The 17,612-nt window shown below is 33.2% G+C and overlaps 3 protein-coding genes across 5 annotated transcripts; 2 read left to right on the top strand and 1 right to left on the bottom strand.

Annotated features, from left to right (window-relative positions):
* Positions 1 to 2: 2 nt before the first annotated feature.
* LOC132800501 (F-box/WD-40 repeat-containing protein At3g52030-like) lies at positions 3 to 5,314 on the top strand. Of its 3 annotated transcripts, none has more exons than XM_060814332.1 (10): positions 3 to 55; positions 888 to 1,115; positions 1,210 to 1,413; positions 1,709 to 1,763; positions 2,028 to 2,126; positions 2,252 to 2,355; positions 2,764 to 2,853; positions 3,172 to 3,311; positions 3,968 to 4,052; positions 4,734 to 5,314. In XM_060814332.1, the coding sequence occupies exons 1-10, from the start codon at positions 18 to 20 to the stop codon at positions 5,089 to 5,091; spliced, it is 1,401 nt and encodes a 466-aa protein (XP_060670315.1). In that variant the 5' UTR covers positions 3 to 17; the 3' UTR covers positions 5,092 to 5,314. The 3 variants fall into 3 exon arrangements, with proteins under 3 accessions (XP_060670315.1, XP_060670314.1, XP_060670316.1); XM_060814331.1 differs by having other exon boundaries at positions 3,965 to 4,052; XM_060814333.1 differs by lacking the exon at positions 2,028 to 2,126 and having other exon boundaries at positions 3,965 to 4,052.
* A 655-nt stretch (positions 5,315 to 5,969) lies between these two features.
* On the top strand, positions 5,970 to 7,048 carry LOC125422461 (N-terminal acetyltransferase A complex catalytic subunit NAA10). The gene has a single exon (XM_060814277.1). The coding sequence runs from the start codon at positions 6,100 to 6,102 to the stop codon at positions 6,730 to 6,732; it is 633 nt and encodes a 210-aa protein (XP_060670260.1). The 5' UTR covers positions 5,970 to 6,099; the 3' UTR covers positions 6,733 to 7,048.
* Positions 7,049 to 11,331: 4,283 nt separating this feature from the next.
* On the bottom strand, positions 11,332 to 14,952 carry LOC107417713 (protein PNS1). The gene is made up of 5 exons (XM_060814276.1): positions 14,617 to 14,952; positions 14,177 to 14,521; positions 13,072 to 13,983; positions 12,224 to 12,457; positions 11,332 to 12,060 (listed from the first exon to the last, which is right to left on the bottom strand). The coding sequence occupies exons 1-5, from the start codon at positions 14,632 to 14,634 to the stop codon at positions 11,881 to 11,883; spliced, it is 1,689 nt and encodes a 562-aa protein (XP_060670259.1). The 5' UTR covers positions 14,635 to 14,952; the 3' UTR covers positions 11,332 to 11,880.
* Positions 14,953 to 17,612: the final 2,660 nt, after the last annotated feature.

Here is a 17,612-nt window from a genome sequence, read left to right as displayed (position 1 = left end):
CCCTATAGCAAAACTAGATGGGAAACTCCATCATGTCACCTCTGATATCCAAATTGTAAGTATATATGTCCGTTTTCATATCTTTCTTTCTTTGTTTCTTTTCTTTATGCTTTGATTTGCATTTAAAGCTCATGGAGATGATTCTCACTTCGTCTTTTTTTAATTATGTTTTATAATGCTTAACCAGTCAGCATCTAGCTAACTAATTAACTATCCAAATTCTATTTCTGAGGATCATCCGTAATAAGCATTTTTTTTCCTACGTTACATTTCCTCAATTATAAAGATATTATGTCCCTTTTTTTTCTTCGATATTATGTTCTTATTGATTTTATATGTTTTTCAATGCCTCAAATTAATTTCATATACCATTTTTTTTTTTTTGATATTTTATGTGCCAAATATAGATTCTGAACCATAACCATTTGCATTTTCCATTAATATTTAGAAATTGTCCAATAATTTATATTTTTTATATTCAAATTTACGTATAACCATTTGGATTTTATTGAGTATTTTAAAATATATAATAAATTATAAAAAGTAATAAAATGGTAGGGGAAAAAATCAAATCAATTTAAACAGATTATTTCTCAAAAGCCCCAAAAAAAAAAATTCATTAAAACTCTATATCGAAAATTATTTAATGTCAAATGTGTTAAGAAATGTTTTTTTTTTTTTAAAAAAAAACCACTAAAACGTGATATAATTGAATACGTGAAATATAGTTTATCCAAATAAAAAGTAATAGAAATTTAAATTTCATAAGTTTAATATTTCAATAAAAATAATAATAAATAAATAAAAAGAAAAACAATTTCTTTTATCGAAAAGAATAATAAGTAATAATAGAAAAATTAATAACTCGTAGTTATCGGTTATTTCAGCTCAAACCAGGAAGCAAGTTTGCCCATTTCGCCTTCGAATCTCATTTGGTTCCGCTCAACGTCAGTTATGGACCAAACTCCCATCGGAGACAAGAAGAGGCAGAGAAGTAGGAGCTCAGTAGTATCACAGACCACAGTTCACTCCCTGGAGCACGACATCCTCTGCTTCATCTTCTCCTTCCTCGACTTCTTCGACCTCGTCCGATGCTCTGTCGTCTGCAAATCCTGGTATTCTTTATTCTCTGTCTCTCTGCTTATACTTTTCAACAATGGGTTCGACAACAAAAATGGGTTTTTGATTTTTTTTCTTGTTTTCGTGAAGGAATTCGATTGTGAATAAGTCTAAGTTGCTGCAACTGTTCTGTTACAAGCAGCAGCAGATGGGTTTTGTGGGTGTTTCCAATAGGTCTAGTAATTCGGAGGAATCTTTGAAATTATACTTGGAGGAGATTGCTATGAAACATCATAGATTGGCTTTGCAAGAGGGTGTTATTCATATTGATCAGTGGAAAGGCCATTCTGCTGGGTAATGCCCTTGTATTGATTTTTACTTTCTTTTTTAAAGGAAAAAAAATAATAATGATAATTTTCAAGTACATAAACATTGCTAATGGTAAAATCTTTCTCAATTCGCTTGTTATGTCTTCAAAGATAGATATTTTCATATATCATATTCTAATTTCGAACCTCATATCGAAGTTTTATGCTTTGTATTCTATTTTTAGTACCTATGTATGATTTTAAGCAGATTTAAAGTTACATATACAATAATGGGTTTGTAAGTATATGTACTTTGGTTATCTAAACTTGATTTCTGTTAGGGTGGATCAGTGCCGAATGAAGATGGGCTTACTTCTTACTGGTGTAGGTGATAAGGTATTTTCCTACATACACAATCTACGAGACAAGGGCCGGTTCATGATGATATGCTCAATACGTAACATACTTTTTTCTTGTTATGAACCATCACTTGTTTTATGTAAAAATATATATATATATATATATATATTTTGTTTCATCTTTGTCTGGGTTACTTTCATGTTTCCTTCAATGTTTGCTAATTGTTTGCCCTTATAAACTGACCTTCTCATAATATCATTGCATAATATTGTTACTTGTTTTGCATGTAAATGGTGCTAGGTAATGCGTCTTTGGTCCTTAGAAAGCTATAAATGCTTGGAAGAATATTCCAATCCAGAGACAACCCCTATAGTTGACTTTGATTTTGATGAGAGCAAGGTTACTTGAACAAACCAATTTCTTGTCTGTAGTTTTACATGTATCTGTCGCTTGACTAAAATGCTATATCAATTTGTCTTTCATGTTGATGTGATTAATATTTTTTTTCATTTATACTTTGGTAGATTGTTGGTTTGGTTGGCACTCGTATATGTATATGGAGGCGAAATGGGACAAGAAGTATTTTTTCCTCCCGGGAGTCCACCTTTTCAAAAGGTTTATGCATGCGGTATGCATATTTTAGAGAATTTTGCAGAAGAGTTAATTACGGATCTGACTATTATTGTGCTTTTAAGTTACTTTGAGAAACTAAGCCTCTTATTAAATAATGCAGAACTCAAAAAAAAAAAAAAAAAAAAAAAAAAAGGAATAAATTTTCCTTTGAGTACCTATCTAGAACTCATGTTTAACATCTTGTCCTACTTTCTGGACAAGTAGTTGAAATGTAGACACATGATAACAACTAAACAAATTGAAGATATCAGATTTACTTGGCTCCTTTAATATTTCCTCTTGTTTGTTTTTCTGGTTCTCTTAATCAACACAAGCTCTTGGATAAGTGTGTTATATTTGTCCAGAAGGTTGGCTTTTGTATTTGTTAACAATTTTAAGCAAGGTGTATTCTCAATGCCTACAGATACTTCGATCCAGAAGCTGTGGTTGGGTGTGAGGATGGGACTGCTCGTGTTTTTGACATGTACAGTAGGAAATGTTCTCAAATAATTAGGTAGGTGGTGTAAAAAATTTCTTGCAATTCTTTCATCTTCAGATTTCTATCAGAGTATATGGTCGAATCAAGAAGTTTTAATCACATTTTCTTGTTCCCATTATTGAATATTTTCAGTCCTACATGATTGCTCTATTAAGCCAAATAAAACAGAATTTTTATGATTCTCTTATCTTGCCTCTTGATAAAAGTGTTCTTGCCTTGTGGTTTAGTTTGCTACCAAATTCCAAAATTGAAAATAAAGTTAAGTCCTCTCTTCCCTTGATAACAACATGCAACATATTATGCTTTCTTTTAATTTTTATTTCCTGATTCCAGGATGCACGCTGGGCCTATAACTTCCTTATGTTTGAGCGATGATCAGTTAATTCTCAGTGGTTCCTCTCTTGGAAGTATCACAATATCAGGTCTGCAATCTGATCAGCGGGTAGCAAAACTAAGATCAACAGATTCCACAGGTTATGTAGCATGCCTACTCTCTACAGAATGATTTTGGAGAATGGATTTGGAGATCATTTCATTTGACCTTGGATTTGTGTGTTCTGATTTTCGGAATGCTACTTTAAGTTGATGCATATAACATTCCTAATAAATCTTTTTGGTATCCTGCCTATTTTATTGTCATTGATTTTTCCACTTTAATCTTTACATTTATAATTGTGTCACTGAAAGTTCAAAGGAGAGCCTATCCTGTCAGTTGCTAGGTATCTAATAACAGCTGCACTCCTACCTTGGTTGTTTTCTGTTTTGACTTCTCTGCCCGTGTATATTATTCCTACGTCACAACATTGAGAGGCTAGAAGGTAGGTTTTCCTATTTATATGTGATATGTCACATCTTTTTCCCATGAACCCTCACTATATTATCTAAGCTGAATGCCCCAAGTGTCTCTAGGTATTGACTACAAATACGTGCATCTCTCATTGTTGAACCAGTTAAAAGTATCTGATAAGTGAAATTGTCAGAAAAAGAAATCATAACAGTAGACATTTCCTTTCCGCTTTGTATGAATGGTATACTTATTTATTATCTGCTTTTGTGAAATATATAAAACTGTAGAATTTGAGGATGCTGTATTAATGTGCCATCCATTTGATTCAACTTTTCCCAGCAGGCATTAGGACACTGTGTTTCAACCCATGTTCTCACGTAGTGTTTGCTGGATCAACTGCTGGATATGCTTCCTGTTGGGACCTTAGGTATGCATTTTGAGCTTTCTACTAATTTCAGTATTAACTTCAGAGTAAAATTAACTGCATACTCTTAGCTTTTAGTTTCCTGATCTATGATTACCTACTTGCATATTTCATATATGAGGTTTCTGTAATAGATGGATGGAATCTGAAAATCCTGTAAACTTTTTAAGGTCTTAGGAGGTGGTAACATGGGTAGAGAGACAATATTTAAACCTCCTAGCGAATGGGATGTTAGTTTAAATTTTGGGGATTCATATGCTTATGTGATTTGAGAATTGATTATAAATGACAACTTAAAGAAGCTATGAAGTACCAGAAGCTGAAAATATATCATAGTCATCATAAACTGTCACCTAACAATGAAAACCTGTTATAATATAAATTCTATTTTCTTTTTGGATACTAATAGAAAGGAAAATGACCTCATTCATACTTACCCAGCTTCAATGGCAACAATGAAATTTGCTGCAACATTACCTTCCAGAAGCTTTGATTAGGATATTATAGTAACACACACACGCAAAATAAAAAATAAAAAAGAGTTAAGAATACTCAATTACTAAAAAGAAATGAAGGTGAATTACCAACTTGCAACTTGCATATATGCAAAGGTCAGGCCTTGCTTAGTTCACATTATATGCAATTTGCAATTTGAGCAGCCATGTTTTGTATCATTATTTAAAGGACAATGAGAAGTTTATGGGAGACACGAATTAGTCCAAATGTCATATATTCCTTACAACTACTTCGGAATGACAAGTCAACCTTAGTTGCTGGTGGAATAGATGGTGTTCTACGCATTTTGAACCAGAATACGGGTGAAGTTGTTTCTAGCATCGTTTTGGATGGCAACAGATCCAGTTCTCAACACCGTCATGGTGCCATCGAAAGATTCAAAGGAAGAAGGCTTTCAGAAGATACCCGCATTGACAGCATTCCCGGAAGTTCCCGTCGTCCAATTACTTGCTTGGCTGTTGGGATGAAGAAGGTTGTCACCACACACAACAGTAGGTATATTAGACTCTGGAAATTCAACAAGTAGTTTCAGATCACTGTTATGTGAAAGAAAATTGATCTCGAATGTATCATTATGTATTATTGTGATTTTCTTCCATTCATTCATCTGTAATGGGCTCTTTGATTCAAGAGCCATTTTGCCATATTTGTCTATTTTGAATTCCAGGCATCTTTTCTTGGAAAATTTGATTAATTCTCATTACCCATTTCACCAAGCAAATAAAGGGGAATAAAGAAATATAAGTATATTATTGGAACTTCAAGTGGACAATGATGAAGCTAAAATATTATCATGTCTTCAACTCTCTTTTTTTATTTTTTCCCTTTTTTTTTCTTGTTTTTAATATATATATATATATATATATATGTATAGAGTAGTTTTACAATATGGATTACACAAAAGCCGATACTTTTTAGAAAAAAATATCGGTTTTGGTGTAGTCCGTATGCAAACCAGTTCGCATCATAAAACTTTCCTATATATATATATATATATATATATAAGAAATCTTCAACTCTCCTTGCTTCTATAATAGAGTGAATAATGCCAATTTCAGTTCCAATAAAGGTTGTGATTACATCTTATGGCATATAAACCAATTAATCAAAAGGAGAAAAAAATATCAAAAATAACACAGTTCCATAAGCAATAATTTATTTTCTTTACTTTTTTCCCCCTTTTATGATTTATTTTTCCACTTAATTGTACAGTGTATTCAGAATTATCAATAATTATCAATAATACAAATGTCGACCTACCCGAAGTAAGAGATCAAAGATCAAGCCCAAATGTAAGCCCATAATAGAGTTCCTAGACCCAGATCCATTATGGAGCCCAATATCAAACCCATGCCCATGATCCACCACAAAAACAAAGAAATCTCCAACCCAAACCTTCGCGCACTCTCTCTCTCTCTCTCTCTCTCTCTCTCTCTTCTTCAGCCCCTCTCTCTCTTCCCCAAATTAATAAATTGTCAACCAGAGAAAAAAAACCCTAGAAAATCCCAAAAACAAACCCCAAAGTCTCAAAACCATGGTTTGCATACGCAAGGCCACCATAGACGACCTTCTCGCTATGCAAGCTTGCAACTTGTTCTGCCTTCCAGAAAATTACCAGATGAAATACTACCTCTACCACATCCTCTCATGGCCGCAACTCCTCTACGTCGCCGAAGACTACAACGGTCGGATCGTCGGCTACGTCCTGGCCAAGATGGAAGAAGAAAGCAACGAGTGCCACGGCCACATAACCTCTCTCGCTGTTCTCCGAACCCACAGGAAATTAGGGCTTGCAACCAAGCTCATGAACGCTGCTCAGAGCGCCATGGAACAGGTGTTTGGAGCTGAGTATGTTTCACTTCATGTGAGGAAGAGCAATAGGGCTGCTTTCAATTTGTATACGGAGACTTTGGGGTATAAGATTCATGATGTGGAAGCTAAGTATTATGCCGATGGTGAAGATGCGTATGACATGAGGAAGGAGTTGAAGGGGAAGAAGACGACTACGCATGGTCATGGGCATGGTCATCATCACCATCATCATGGTCATGGCCATGGTCATCACCATCATCATCATGAGCATGGTGGTGGGTGTTGCTCCGGTGAGGCTAAAGGGAGTGGGAAATCCGAGAAGGGGAATGCCAAAGCAGAGGCCAAAGCAAGCTGAGGAAGACAATGTGAAAGGGGAGTATTAGATATAAATGTATTTTATGTTTTCTTTTCTTTTCTTTTTTAAATTGGTAATTGAATTTACTCTGCCTTATTATTGTATGTTGGACCGCCTGGGAAAATAATGCATTTCGGGGATTGAGAAATTTAGTGGTAATGGGAAGTTTCTGACTTTGAATTCTTATTATTAGCATGGTTGTGGGGTAATGTGTTATGGTCTAATTGTATTTTTGATTGGGTTATTTTCCCAAGTTTTATTATGTCATCTCAATATTTTTGTTGTCGAAATGAGAAAGTTCTTTGTGTTTTTGCAATGGGTTTTTTCTGGCGGTTAACTTTATAAGTATAAGAGGTTATGTAAGAATCAGAAGGTTGAGTTTTCTTTTTTACTGATTTATATTTCTTTTTCCCTTTTTTTTTTTTAAAAAAAAAAAAAAATTATCCGACCCTCTATGGAAAGTTGTAAGAAGTATGATACTTGGGAAGGATGATTAACTAATCTACCACTATCAACTTGTAGCAGCTCCTCTCTGTAGAATAGAATCATATTTTGTTATTACTGAGTTAGTGCCCTTTGTTTAAAGTGGAATTTGATTATTGGATGCAAATAGAAATGTAATTCATACTGGAATTTTTATCACTGAGATGAAAGGAGAGCAATGTTAAAGAGGTAGCATGTTATTGTAGTTATTTAATAATAATGGTGGATGAATCATGGAATTTGACTGTTGGATTTCAAATTTTTTGAGGAATTGAGCATTCATCGAATCTAAAGTTCATTTTTTGAAGAGTCTTTTAAGTGGGTGAAGAAATCTTCTATCTCTTCTCTTTTGGAATTCTGTTTTCTTTATGCATTGTCGATTATCCAGTTTGTGTTATCTACATTGGTAATGACTCTTTTTATTTAGATAAGAAATTACTGTCTATTTAAAACATGGGTTTTGTAGACGATTAAATGATGCAGAGCTTGATTTCGTGCAAAATGGATGCTTTCTTAGAATTTTTATAGAAAAATGTATTAGTACAAAGGCTATCTCAGTTTGTCTCCCCTGGCGGGTTATGATTTGGTGGTGGTGATGGAATCATGAGTTGCTGTGATTATTGAAGCCTTGTTGTAACTTCTTAAGGATCACCATAGAAGCAGAATGGATGCCTGAAGTATAAAATGGGAGGATCTTATATGATTTATTTTTTAACACAATAAAATTTGTTGTTTACTCAATTTCACTGATTTAGCTTAGTTAACTTGGTGATTTGTGCATTAATACAGTGATATGGATTGGAGATGAAGTAGCATTAGTATAGTGATTTAGTAATTTTTTGGTATTTTCTAGGACAATTGACTTTCCAGAGATAAACTCTGTATTCAAGATTTTTCACTGCTGTATTTCTGTCTCCTTGACTTACTATCTTGTAAATATATCCAGAAATGGTTATGTATTTTCATGCTGTATTACAATATAGAACTTAGAAAATTGCAATCTGATAGAAAAACCAGATCAGCGAATTTGATCAGAATTGAATGAAGGAAGAAAACAAGCTTTGGTTTATATTTGATCAGAATAAAAGAAGAAAAAAAGATTTGGTTTCTTATTAACTTTATCAATTTCTCAGTTTCTATCGTTGAATCGTGCCCACCCCCACTCCCCTCTACTTGTAATAGTCTGTGATAATTATTTTCTTCTTTATCTGCTGTCCTACTTGCTGGTTGATTTTCTAGGGGTACTTTGCTACCATCAAATTTTGTTCCAATTTTTAATTTTTTGAGGAACCAACCTACATGGTCATGTTGTCATTTTGAAGCTGATTTTGGTTGGTATGCGTAGTCAGGCACAAGAGATGTTTAGCTACCAATCGGATTCATTTTCTATTCTCTGTTACTGGGCTTTGTCCAATGTAGACCAAGTTGGTTTGAAGTTGGAAGCTCGAAGCGAGGTTCTGGGTGGCATAGCCCATGTTACCAAGCCCGGGAGGCTAGCTTCTTATGAAATATTTTTATTACCATCAAGTAAAAGAAACAATTCTAATTATCATTAGAAATATAATCATTTTGGTGGTATTATTACAGCTATAACATGTAACTCCGGCAAAGTAATGTATAGTGTGCAAACATTAGTAGCAATTATACAAGATGTCTCACCAAAAAATATGTACATTAGTAGCTTACAAAGTATGAAAATTGACAAGGTAGGTAGCTTTAATAGTTGAGCATCCATCCATACCTTTGGCTTTTGCATATGGGTTCGAGTAATGGGAAGATATATGCTTATGGCTTTTGCATATGGGTTCGAGTCATAGGAGGGTGTATGCCCCTTGTGCATAGGTTCAAGTCGTACAAGAATAAGGTTTGAAGAGATATGCATGGGTTTGAAGATATTGTATGCATGGGTTCGAGTAGTGAGAGGGTATATGCTTCTTGCCCATGGGTTCAAGTCATATGAGAGTAAGGGTTGGGGGGGTATATGCTTCTTACATGGGTTCAAGTCATATGAGAGTAAGGGACTCATATGAGAGTAAGGATTTCAAGTCGTAGGAGAGTAAGGATTTGAATAGATTGTATATATGAAGTCTACTGAAAGAAAAAAAGAAAAAAAAGGTATGGAACATTGTCTCAGTAAAAAATAAAACTAATAAAGAAAAAGAAGTCTGAAACCCAAGAAGCATATATGTTGAGTAAATCCAAATTCTCATCTGTATATCAGACCCCATGAAAAGGACTAATCTACTTTTTAAAAATGGAGTAGGAGAGTTTGTGTCTGTGTATCTATTTAATTATTTTGTATGGACCATTTGTCTTAAAAAAACTACTTTAAAAAAATAAATAAATAAATAAAAATAAAATCTAGAAGTTGGATGCTCTAGGGTACATGAACTAATAATAAATCACTAACCACGTCGGTACACACACACACACACAGAGAAGTCCTTGTTCTTATTGGTTTTCTTTGGATATTATAAAACCCAGAAGATGAATATCTTATACTAAATATATATAAATATATATAATATACCAAATGTTTGTAGTCATGCTTGGAATAATGAATGATTGAAAACCATGTGTGAAGCCCGAGCTGGTGGCTGTCGTAGTCCACCTTATTCCCCTTTTGTCAATGTGACAAAAGGCAAAGGAATCTTTATGCCAATCCAAAGTGGCTTTGTTGGACATCTTTGTATTGTGAATTTCATTAAGAAGATAAGCATGCTTTTTACCATTACAAATGCTATAGGATTTGAAGCTATTGGATTTCTACTACTTTCCATCGTACAAAGTTCAGCGTTGATTTTAACCTACATACTTATCCTTCACTTTAGTTTTATTAGGATTTATTGTATTAAAAAAATTAACCTATTAAGTTGCTAGCTTTGGTATCCTGACTTTATTAAGTTTTCCAAGAAGCTTTAGTAAGATTTAAATTTTGTTCCTTTCATATTTTCTTTCCTCTCCATCTCATTTTTTTTTTTACTGTCTTAGAAGTTCTTCAGTATATATAATAAAATCTACACCATGATATATACATATATAAAGAACAAAGGTTTGTGATCTGGCTCATAGAATATTCTAATATTTTATTTTTCTTTTGATCGTATTAGAAAGGTGACAGAGAAAAGATTAGATTGGACCCAGCAAGAAAATAAAAAGCTTACCAACAAATAAAGCCTAAAAGTTGGTATTTTTTTATAAATATATACAGAAGTAGGTATGTGGTTGTGTAATTGATGTTGGATTTACAATATGTGTAAGAGACAAAGCATTATCAACAAAAAACTAGAGGATTCTTTCTTCCCCTATTAGGCAAACTTTAAGCATGTGTTAATGTATAGTATAATACAGTTATCCATCATGGGTTTTGTCGATCCAAAAAAAATCATGGGTGTTCTACAAGGTGTGTCACTATTGATTTGTGGGTCCTGTTTTATCTTTAGCCAAAATTCAAGATAGCTTTATGTATTGAAAGCAAAAGAGGAAGGGCAACGAGCATTATACCATCATTCTGATCTCCAATCATTCAATATTTGACTGGCTTTAACATGTTCAATGAATTTTTTAGGGTCTTTGCAATGAAAAGATGAGATTGGAAGAAGAAAAATAGAAATGTACAATAATTTATAAATTAAGTAATTCACCATTAATCCATGGGGAAAATATATTTCTTCACCACAGCCATGCCAGTTTTAGCTTTTCACAGTTTTTCTTTTTCTTTTTGGTATCTCAAAAAATTGTTTTTACACATTTCAAAGATGCATGTTAAATTGTCTCACATGGTTAAAAAAGCTTGAGAGGATGCATGTTAAATTGTCTCACATGGTTAAAAAAGCTTAGAGAGCTAATAATGAAAAGCAAAAGCAATGTTCACTTTATTGTTTAAAGAAAGTACCAGTCAGATTCCTTAAGGGGTTGTTTTTTAAATCTTTGAATGTGATTCTCATTTCATCACACTTGGTGAAGCCATATTGTTAATTACATATATATATATATATATATATAGAGAGAGAGAGAGAGAGAGAGAGAGACTACTAATGAAAGTTTAAGACCTAATATGCACTAGTAGTTCTCTATCCCACCAAACCCAACACACTATAAGCTTTCTGCACTATCTTGTAGGGAAAAAGGCTACTTTTTAATTCATTTAACACAGGAGAGAAAGAGAGTTCCAATCAAACCTCGTGGAGATTCTTACAAAATGATATGGAATTAAATAATTGAATAATTACAGAGAAATAATGGTGGGTCTTATAGAGGTTGGGCAAAATAATAAAATAATTGAGGGGCACTTTTAAGCATGGAATATGCCAAAAGTATATGCAGATTATAATATAAAGATCAGGTCCCCAAAAGACACTTTGTCTTCATAGACTTTTGGTCGATTGGTATCTCAGTGGGCACTCTTCAAATTCCTTCCCAACACCATAAAACCATATCTGGATAATGGTTCAAACTTTCTCATTCAAAATTCTTTACCACCACCACCACCATAATCATTCTGCATATTCCAACTTTTTGAGCTTCTTTAGCTTGCCTTGATTCTTCAGAAACCCCCCCACATTGAGAGCCACCATGATATGGTATATTTTGTAAACCATGACCAAACCAGACCCACTTAATATCTGTACAGTTAATAGGAAAAATGGGGGCCTTAATCACATTTTAAGTTGCTCTAAATCTGCGTGGAACTCGTGGTGTAGGCACAACGACATCGCGGTCAGCTTTCATCAAGTTGAGTTGGTCCTTGATTGTTTTGTCGAATAACCTGTTGTCTGGATTCTCTGCATAGCAGGCATAGTAACAACTCACACAGGCATGAGGTAATGCCATGGAAATTCTGGTCTGATGGATTATAAAAATAAAGGGAAAAAAAAAAAAAATACTCATTAGTTTTTCAGTAGTTGAATGATATGAAGATTAAAGTATAGACAAGTTGGTCATGTGATGTATATGTAAAAGAGATAAAAGAAATTATAAAAGAATGGTCAAATGATGGGCCACCAACCATAAGGTATCCTATGAAGAATGCTAAGAGTGAAATGGTGGCTGTGAAATTTTGATGCACGCTGGATGTCCAAGCGGCCACAACAATAACACAAATAGAGCCACTGCAGACCCCAGTTAGGAAGCAAATCGCGCTGGTCATATCGGAATCAACAATGGCTTCCATTTCTTGCCTTTTGAAGAGTTCCCAGGTGTCTTGTGATGCCCTCACAAACCCTTTTCCATATGCAGCTATCTGGGGAAAAATATGGAACCAAAGATAAATAAGTTTAATATCAACTCTATATAAAATGTTGAAATTTTTGACTTCTTATAGAATGGACCACAAATAAATAGGATTTTGGATAGTGATTGAATTTGTGGATTATGTAAACTATGAAAATATATATAAGAAAATTGACTAGTCAATAGTGACTCAACAACCAATTTTGACTAGATTTTTCTATATGTATATCAGAAAAAAATATACTGCAGATTGTATTCTTTGATGAATATAAAAGCATGTTTTACTGCTTTGGATCGTTCTGGAAAACGTAAGAACTACTCGCAATTACATCATAATTGAGAATGACTTGAAGATTAGTAAAATAAGCAACACACTTTTGAAAAAGAAGCTGCTTCCGGTTAAAATCAAATACTTAATTCTTAAATCATTGTGATAACACGATGTAAGCAAATACTTAAATTCTTAAATCATTGTCACAACATGATGGATTATTTGGCAATAATCCATCTTTTGGATCATCTCTTTGGCTCAAGCTGATAAAATCAGTAAAATTATATTTTAAGAAAAGTACTGTAGTAAAATACCGACCTATTAGCAAAATTGAAGGTTTCATTAAAAAATACCTGTACATAGGCCCAGCCATTGCCATATCTGAATATGGATTCCATGACATTGAGACAACAATGTGCACAAGAAAACATGAATTCATCTTCCCCCTCAAGTAAATTTAAAGCCCGAGCAACGATTCTCAAGGCTTCGATTGTAGGCACAAAGAGAGAACCAAGACAAGCACTTCCAAGATTCTTAGTCAAGGCTCTTTGGAAACAAAACTGAGTATTGGATTGCATTCCTCTGAGATAATACAGAGCAATCACCCTACTAACCGTTAAATTCGCAACGTTCCTCATTACTTCAGCAGTCCAAGCCAAGCTCAGAACTAAAAGAATTATAATCAATGGAGTAAAATAGAAATTCAAAGCCCCAATCACTGCGAAAATCCATAGAGACATCCACATGAACCCAGCGCCAAGCATCCAATAAGTGGGTTGATTCAAGTCAGGGAATTTGGACACAGGTTCAAGTGCTTTGTTCAACACTTCAGTACAAAATCTAAGTCTTCGAGTCACCCAGCAAGCATATAATCCATTGCCAATTGCAAAAAAAAGGAAACAGACTCCAACACCATCAGTGGGAGGCTTTTGGAAGCAAATTAGGAGAATCCCAGCAGCTAATGACACAATGAAAGTGCTCCATAATATGAAAGGAACCATGAACCGAGGCCATTCCCTCACTGCTTTTTGCCATAAAAATGCAAGGGTAATACTTAATAGAGATGCAGCTTCGACTTGTGGTAGAAGATACTTCAACACCCTTTTCTCTTTCCTTTGAACACTATCTGAAGCTTGGATAAGCCCTTGAACACCCTTGAATAGAAGAAAACAAACTAGTCCAACAGCTACAACCATATGGAGAAGGAACAGAAACAGAGATATTTTGTCGGTGTATTTTCTTGAATTTAGAGTTATTAGAGATTGCTGCTCAAAAAAGAGGAAAAAATAAATAAATAAATAAATAGCAGAAAATTCAGTTTTTGGTAGAGAATTAATCAAAATTTGACATTTTTTCTGAAATCTATGAAAGAAAAAGGTTGACTTTAGAATTTACAACAACAAAATTAGTTATCTTTTTGTTTAATCTTTATGGGGGAAAAAAAATAAATTGACTTACTTGTGGTGTTGGAGTGGAACGAGGCACAGTAGAAGCCTGAGAAAACTGAGAAGGTGAAGGAGTAGCAACTCTGGTAGAAGCATTGAGAACAATCCTCAAAGGGTTGCTAGGATTCAACCTCTGCAACCTCGAAAGCTGAACATCACTCTGATTATGATTAGTATTATTATTATTAATAATATGATTATTCATATTATTAATATTATTGCTCTCAAAAACTTTTTCGTCAATACCCACTTCACCTTTCTCCAAATCCTTCACTTCTTCATCTTCTTCTTCTTCTTCTTCTTCTTTCTCCACATTCTCCTCTCTCTCTTCATTTTCATCGCTTTCTCTCTCCACAACCTAACCCAACACCCAAAAAAATTAAAAAAACAAAATTTCAAAATTTATTAAGCACATAATAAAACAATGAAAACAAACAAAAGTTTATATGTTACAGGTTCTGTGGCACCCATTGACGGCTTTGATGGTTGTCTCCTCCGGCAACGGCGACGGCGGTTATGTAAACTGTCTGCTTACGTTGCTGGGTTTGTATTCGTGTATGTTGTACCTCTCTTTGTCTATCTATCTATGCTAAGAAGATGACGATGTTATTGGCCACGTTGTTACTTTCGCTTGGCTTTTCGCACCCCACCTCAGAGCATCAGAAAGCAAAAGGACCCCACATGTACAAATCAGAGACGCCATTGAAGCGGCTGTCGAACACGTACCAATGGAGATGATTCAGTGCATTTATGATATGGTTTGGACAAAGCACGTGGTGATAAAAGAAGATTCAGCGATGGTGTGCGAGGCCTCGTTCGTGGTTAAAAAAATGTGGTAAAGAGAATAAGATGATGAATTGGAAGGCTGAGATTGGATGGACTGAAAGACTTTGATGGAGGATCAGACGGCGTAGATGTTATGGAGAAAGAAGGATAATGGTATTTGACTTGTACAGAAAGAAGGATAATGGTATTTGACTTGTACAGAAGACGAAGAAGATATATAGAGAGAGAGAGAGAGAGTTAGTCCCACCTTATCAATTTTGAAAAGAGTCAGGCCGTGTAAGACACTACAAACTTTGTCATTGGCCAGTAACGTTGCCTCTCTACTGTTACTTTTTATTGTTAAACCGAACTAACCGTTATACTCACACCCTTATTGTCTTTTAAAAAAAAAAAAAAACTTAAAATATTGGAAGCGATCAAAGACCAACAAAAAAATAATATATATGTATATATATATAGTAAAAAGGAAAAAAAAAAAATGAAGAAGAAGAAGAATAAAAGAAGAAGAAGGAGATGACCAGTTTATGGCGACTGGTTAGCTATTGGGGTCCGAGGCTGCTAGACAAATTGGCAATATGTTATTATAAAAATGAAGGATTTTTGAAATTAAGAGATCCTGATTCAATAAAAAAGTTTGCTTATGCTAGTTTTTTTCTGTTAGAAATCTATTATTTAATGACTTAGCTACTAACATTTTAAAATTTTAATTTGAGAATTTTGTTCTATACATATTGAAGTGCATGATTTGAATTTGGATAATTCCATATATATGAAAAAAAAAAAAAAGTTTTGTGATTGGATTATTTTGAAGGGATATTGGAAAGATTGTTTACTTATAAAGTTTAATTTTTTTTTTTTCTCTACACCAAGTTATTAAATTTAGTAGTGATCCGAATTAGACGGACCAAAATTATTCAATCGAATTAGTTTAGTTTAATTCAATTTGATTTTTTTATCTATAGTCAAATCAATTAAGTTTAGATTAAAAATATTCCAAACCGAAGAGAACTTATACAAATTATATAATTTTTTATTTTTTATTATAATTAATTATAGTTTTAACATTTTTATATTTTTTCGATAATTTAATTAAATATAATAATAATGTTAAAATCAAATCATTAAAAAATAATATTATTTTTTTAAAATTTAAAAAATAAAATATTTAATTTGACGAAACCAAACTAATTTAGCTCGATTCAAATTTTCTTTATAATTCAATTTGATTCTGTTTGTAAAAAAATTGTAAAAACCTTACTGAACTGACGTCCACCCTTAAATTTTAATTTGGTGATCAATAAAAAACATACAGCATGTCCCATCTAACTTTAATGTTTAGAAATTTAGAAGTTTTTGATTTTTGAAACCACAGCTGATACTTTTCTTGCAAGTATCTTTCTCCTTTTTTTGTTATAATAGTGTTGTATATGCATACACGTACACATACTATATTATATATTTTGCATGTTTGAAGTCTATCACTTTATGATGGTATAAGAAATGTTGCATAAACTTGAAACTTTATGTTAAAGTTGAAATATCCTCAAGCCTGTAAAGACATACTACTACCATATCCTAGGAAAAGGAACACGTTCTGTCAATTCACAATTGAATTACTTGTCCTTTCCCTAGATATTCCACTAAAAAGGAAATCCCATCTGGGAATCTGTATTAGTGGATAGAGACCGTCTGATTAGATAAAAGTTTGGAATTTTGTGTTTGATCTTACAGTATAAAAACAATTTTTACACTCAAATAATTGATAAATATCAGGTTCAGGGGACCATACAGTTGTTATATCCCAATAAGTCTCCTTTATTTTTTTTCCATTGCTATGAAATATAAATATCAATTTCAGTGTTGAATATGAAAAATTTCTGCCACCCAAAAACCATGTCATTATTTTCATTTATAATATGACTTTAGATTACCAAGCAAGATATGCGTGATTCGAGCATTGAATAACACCATGAATTTTAATAACCAGACTCTCAGAAGCCTCAATATATATATTTATTCAAATAAATGCCACACCTACCCAAAGACTTTATTGTGGTAGGTAACAACATTGAAAATATTTCTTTATTTCAGCAGTATTCATTTTACCGAGAAAAAAAAAAACAGCCAATAAAATAAAAGGTTTCAAATAGAATAAACAAAACAGCAAAATACTGCCAACTATAATAAACTTTGATGTGGGAATGTTTTCTGTTTCTTGAGTAAAAAAAAATTTGACTTAAACGGGTATTAAAGAAGTGGTAGGATATTTTTCTCTTTCCTTTTGTTTTATTTTTTTCATTTTTGAAATTTATAATGTTAAAAATGTCAAGAAAGTGATATGACTAAAGTCCAGGGCCAACTGATCCAACCCTCCATTAAATTTCCTTTGGAAGACTACTGTCCTTTAAACTTTCCTTTCGTCTTAAAAAAGATTGAAAAAGATAGCTCATAATCATCTTCCCTTTTTTTTTTTTTCTTTTTTCTTTTTTTTTCAACCGTAGGCTACTTCATGATGTAGTTTTCCTTGCCCATAAGTTTTCTCAAGAAAATGATGTCAAAAATGGAGCCAATTTGTTCATTATATAATTAATTATCTTAAAATCCGATCCCAACCTGTTTCAGAAACCATTTACCCCAAAAAAAAAAAAAGAAAAAAAAGAAAG

This window comes from Ziziphus jujuba, chromosome 2, assembly GCF_031755915.1.
Source record: "Ziziphus jujuba cultivar Dongzao chromosome 2, ASM3175591v1".
In the NCBI taxonomy this organism is placed as follows: Eukaryota; Viridiplantae; Streptophyta; class Magnoliopsida; order Rosales; family Rhamnaceae; genus Ziziphus; species Ziziphus jujuba.
Note: the sequence above shows the minus strand (reverse complement) of the source record. Positions and strands in the feature narration are given on the sequence as shown.